General features: G+C 33.0%; 1 protein-coding gene across 1 annotated transcript; it reads right to left on the minus strand.

Moving 5' to 3' along the window:
• Nucleotides 1-4,830: 4,830 nt before the first annotated feature.
• On the minus strand, nt 4,831-5,511 carry LOAG_09091 (zinc finger protein). Its single transcript, XM_003144620.1, has 2 exons — nt 5,339-5,511; nt 4,831-5,115 (listed from the first exon to the last, which is right to left on the minus strand). The coding sequence occupies exons 1-2, from the start codon at nt 5,391-5,393 to the stop codon at nt 4,901-4,903; spliced, it is 270 nt and encodes an 89-aa protein (XP_003144668.1). The 5' UTR covers nt 5,394-5,511; the 3' UTR covers nt 4,831-4,900.
• Nucleotides 5,512-5,787: the final 276 nt, after the last annotated feature.

Genomic DNA, 5,787 nt, shown 5'->3' on the forward strand with positions numbered 1-5,787 from the left:
GTTTGGGGCGATCAATGATAAGTGATAAAATGGTCCATTATAAAAGAAGAGATGAAAGAAACAGACGGGTTCTATCGCTACTTTTCAGCATATTCGCTTACATGTCAACAAACGATACAACAATATCGCTGTATTATTTTGCACGAAACAACTTTATCAGAATTTAATAAGTATGCAAATGCTTTCGAAGTTGCAGAAACCAGCCCTCCTCGGCTAATTTAAAAAATCAGAAACCAACCTTTCTCGATCTAATTGTTCCCGAGAAATTTCCGCTTCCATAATTCTGATATTCATAATTCACTTATTCTGTCGATTACAACATAGAATCTTATAAAGCTTGATCAAACACGTAGTTACAACTATTAGAGGGAAAAATTGAAGATAAGTTAATACTGTTTACTAATATACTGCTGTTAACAGGAAGGTTCATTATCAATGACAGATCATTATCTGTGTAACTGGTAATATTCGTTCATAAAATGTTCGCAGGCGACTTTGCAGATGCATAATTCTAATTATCTTGTCGTGGAGCGTTGCAAAAAAGGTGAAAATTTGGAATGCATATTTATCATCGTTTTGAATAAAATTTTGATTATTATATGTGGCATGTTTGGTAGCAAATCAACTAATCAAACACTCATCAAAATACATAATTTCATTAATGATCAGAATCTTTTCTATTAAAGTATAAGCCTCCGAAAACGGACCACAACGGTGGTAACCACACAATTTCCATTCTTCATATCTCCATTACGATTTTATATTCTCACTGAGAGCAATGGGAGGTCGGAGTACAAGATTCCACGAATTTGTGAGAATTTGAATCGCTGCGTTGAAGGATGAAACAATGATAATCAATGAAACGGTACTCTTTGAAGGAGCATTATGGAATAATGCTTCTGTAATCGGAAGAGATGCTTTGTCATTGGCGGATGCGTCGGGCTGACGATGCCATCTTGAACGCGAGCTTTCTCACGATTTTGTCTTCTCGCTATCTTCTTTACTGGTCTGGAGTGGTAGACACTTCAGGATTAAAATTAGTCTGAATATTAATGGGTGACACTGATTACCATTGATTCCATTTCGTCCGCATTCATTTCAATTTACTTTGTAATTTTTGGAAGAATCGAGAAAGGGATCCAAGTAATCATTCATTGCTTTGGTAATTAGCTACTTGATTCGAGCAATTTCAGTTCAGCAATATGTGATACGCATTTTTTGTTATCACTTCAATATGATTTATTAAGGGATGCAATGTACCAGGATAGTAATTATTCCATGTAAACAACAAAATTACTTTACAGAGAGAATTGAATTTGTGTGTTACTTAAGTTGACGCAAATATATGTCAAAAACATGCCGGCAAAATCTTATTTGAAAAAAGCTTTCGGCATTTCAAATACAATTTAATCAGTGAGTGGAAAATAAAAGTTTCAATTTCATCAGCAGGTCAAGGATAAATGAATATTGTATGAGATATAGATGCATGATAGTGAAACGTCTACCGTGAGATAAATTTGCATATTCTCATTCAGTTCATCTAAATAGACATCCTCATCCTAAAATTATATGCCAATTTTTGCATTATGAGAAAAGATCGTTTTCCGATTTTATTGCTTGCCAATTTTTCTTTTCGATTAGTTGGTGTCGGTGATTTCTGTCTGGTTGTAAGGAGACTTTGTTGGAGCGAAATATGTGATAGCCTTATCCGGATTGTACGAAACAATTCTTGACTTTCCTGTTAGGAAGAGATCCTTACATTGATGATCAAAACGGAGGATTGTTTGCATGGGATTTTTATCGCAATCGTAACAAACATTGGAATTGTTGAAGGAGATCTTTCAGCGCATTTTCCATGTTTGTTTGGCTTCTTTCATGCATATCATTTCTTTCAATCTTATCTAAATTTTAACAAATTTCTAGTTTTTTTAAACTATAAAAGGTACTATTTCTTGAAGCACCAATATTACTTTGCTGCATTCCTGGTGAGGTATTTTGCCAAGTAGTGAAATATGCGCATATTATCACTGTTTGGATGGGAGATGTTAGCGCTGATATAAATTACACGCCGATACCACATGGTATTGCGTTTTTCTCCTAAACCTCAGGGTACTCTATAATATTCCAAACAGCAATGGCCACCATCTGCATAAAACAATTGAGTTTATTACTAATTAGCTCGATGAATGACTGTGCTTACGATTTATTTGGGAGTGATTTCTTCTTTAAAAATGAGGTACACTTCTAAATTTCCAAAGACAAAGAAGAAAGGCAAAATAAGCTTTCGAACTTACTTTACGTACATCAGCAACTGTGGCAAAGCCATCTCACGTTTCTTTTGCAAATTTCCAACAAACTTTATAAAGAACTTTTCGTTTGTTACTGTAAAATATAAGAAAAAATGCATGCGACGAGAAAAGTCTACAAAAGTCCATTCAATAAGTAAGGTTAACAAGAATGCATGCAATAAGTATGGGGTTAGCAAAGGAGCATGCAATAGTTGTCGTGGATTTTTGTTAAAGTAATTTGCGGTCAGTCAATAGTTGGAAACAAGCAGGGGATTTTTCACACGTTGGTTGTAGAGAAGAATTAAGGTCACTTGAAGTATTAGCTGTACCAAATTTGATGTGGATGATGTGCGTGTGTCGTACGTTGTGGACAAAGGCAAAAGTTGATTCTTTACTTGTCAAGGGTAAGGTCACAAAAACGACACAATCTGATGATAATAACGAAAAGAAGAATAATCTAAAACTGATCGAGAATAATGAAAAACTGATTGTCCAAGAAGTACCCCTTGGTGTACTCAATACCGCTTATATATGGAAAAAGTGGGAGTGGTTTTGCTATCATTACACTGAAAACTGTAACGTTCAATTACAGTATAAGCATCTTAGGAGATCGAAACGAGAAGATATGTGAATTCTTTTGTGGGGAACAAGAACAAAGGAGATGTTTAAGATGTGAATTTAGATATTTTAAGCAATTGCTAACAAAGGCATTTCTAAACAAAGACATGTGCTTAGACATAAAGGAAAAACATGGGAATTGAAACGGGAAATAAATCTGAGGCTGTAAATTCTGCTAAATGATTCACAACATTTGGAACATTCATTTACAATAAGAAAATTAATTTGATAATTCGTTTGTTTGAGATGTGGTTGGAGTCTCGCGAATCGGAATTCGCGACAATAGGTAAAGGATAAAAACGCGCATTAACACGATTAGTAACAAAGATTATATAATTATTACCAATTATTCATGCTGAAAATCAGCTCAGAATATTTTCATTTTTCTTTCAGTTAATCAATTTTTGTATAAATTTCAGCTTCATTAGAGATTTTTATTTTGAAAATTAGAGATTTTCAATCATGGAACAATTTACCATTGTAAAAATGGAAATGAGTTAAAATTTAATTGAAAAAGAGTTTAAAATATTTTGAAGTTTTATACGTGTAAAACAACGAAGTTTCAATAGAACACTGATATCATCTTCATTGTAGTTTAACAGCTTTTATAAATCAAAACAGTGGAAACCCTTTTACTAAAATTCAGATCCTTCAATAACTTTCTCCATTACCATCATCCATGCAGCTGTATCGATACAGGGATCACTAATAGGCCATTTGATTCCTTCATAGACAATTATCAAGAAAAAAGAAATGCGAGCAATGCAATATACTTTCGAACATTCCTGTATAATTATTGATTTTTGGTTGATACAGTTGGATATATAGATAATGGTATTGTTTCCACATACATTCACATCATGATGGATTAGGTGAAGTCAAGTGTTACTTTTTATCATCTGACTGATTTATTTGTTTCAATTTTTTCAACATGGACGATTGCGCGACAGTTGTATTTTTGCATTGTCTCCCAATAGACAACCTTTAGACCATCAGTCATAAAGCTTTCTCTTGTTTATTAAACCCCGATAAAGCAACATTTGCGAAAGGATCACTATGCTCACGTCAGTTTTGGCCATTTGCTTCAATTTCTTGAGTAAAATGAGAGTAATAGTGAAGGACTTGATTTTTAGATTCAGAAGTTGACATTTTTGAATAAGTAGGACTTGACCACATTTTCTCAAAATTCGTAACCATAACTTTTTGATTTTAGAATTAATAATCAGAAAATGGTGAAAAAAATTATCCGCCATAAAGCAGATTTAGATCATAATTTTTTTTATCATCGGACTATTTTTACGCCATTTAAATTCCCTTCTCGTGGATTTTCTCGCATTTCCGGACTGATTTTGTTGTTTCATTTGCATATTTCAATTATACACAAAAAGCAGAGTGAGTGATTATCAAAAATGATTACTAGAGCATTGCATTCTACCTGAATGCACTTTGTAAAAAAAGCCATAATGCCAACGTCTATTAATAAGTGAAAGGAATTCATACAGAAGTAACAGTGAAAACAATGCTGAACGCACTTGAATTAATTATTACTGATTTGATATTTGTTGATGGAAAATTGATTAGCCAATCAAGTTCAACACGATCTATTGTTAGCATATAATCAAAAACATACAGTCAACAGAAAACAACATATCGAACTCGACATACATTCGAAAAGAAGTTGAAAAACTGGTATAAAAAGACTTGAAGATACTGAAAGTAGTAATTAACACTTCGAACAGTAAGATTCACAAGAATCCGTATGAACGAAATGAAATAAACTTAAGACAAATACATTTTGTATCGTAATATCTGTTGAATTTTGCATTCCTGCTCCATGGTCGTGGATGTTTCGCAACTCATTTTCATGTGCATTCTACTATTGCAGATAGAAAAACGTGCTTGAAATTTTGCTAAATTTGTGAAACTAACAAGAAGTTCCGAGGCATCCTTTCATGTGTCTTTTCAAGTCGAAAAAATTGCGGCTCAACGATTTGTTACACTTTTCGGATTGAATAATAGGTTGATGTTTTCTCTTGTGAGACTTGAATGATGTTCCATAGTTGAATATTAGCCCACAATTGGGTTCTCTGGATTCGTAAATAAATGGTTCGCCGTGCGTTTTCTTTTGTTCTGTTTATTCCTTGGTATTGTTCGTGCGCAAAATACATCCGACATAAGGACGGTAATGAATTCTCTTTTCTGGAAAACTCTTATAATATCGGGTGATCATGAAGGATCGGATAAACAGTCTGATTTTTGATAAGAATTAATTTAAAAAATAACCAGTTCTGTTAATAATAATTGTTGTTATGATATATGGGATAGTAAAGAGAATGAAAACGAAACAAATCAAAAAATCAATGTCAAAAAGAGATTATAAATTGGCATCTGCTGTGATGGTAGCACTGAACACGTCCTGTAATTTCTGATACTTGCGCACCTTTTCGTGTATTTCCTGAAGTATTCCCGAGTTGTGATGTGCTGCATTTAGGTCTAGAACGAACATTTTTTAAATGTTGCCTTACTGTGCCAAAAGAAATGAATATTTTGCCGCAGTTTGGTCATGACACATATTAATTGAATGAGTAATATGCATATCTTTCAGATCAAAACCAGAAATTGGAATACAATAGTAACTTATTAAGTTTTAATTCATTTTTTACTTTTTCAAAATCATTAAGTTAACTTTTAAGTTGTCAAAAACCGGCCAAATTAAACATTTACAGCACTTCTGATAAGAAATTCATAAATAATATTCATCGAAAATTCTCAAACTTCAACCTTTTCCGGAAAACTTTTAATTCTACTAATTTTAAATTATTCACTTATTCTTTTCTTCCAGGGATTTTTCAAGTCAGTAAAAGTTTAAACGTTGTTTTTT

This window comes from Loa loa, assembly GCF_000183805.2.
Source record: "Loa loa unplaced genomic scaffold supercont3.757, whole genome shotgun sequence".
Classification (NCBI taxonomy): Eukaryota; Metazoa; Nematoda; class Chromadorea; order Rhabditida; family Onchocercidae; genus Loa; species Loa loa.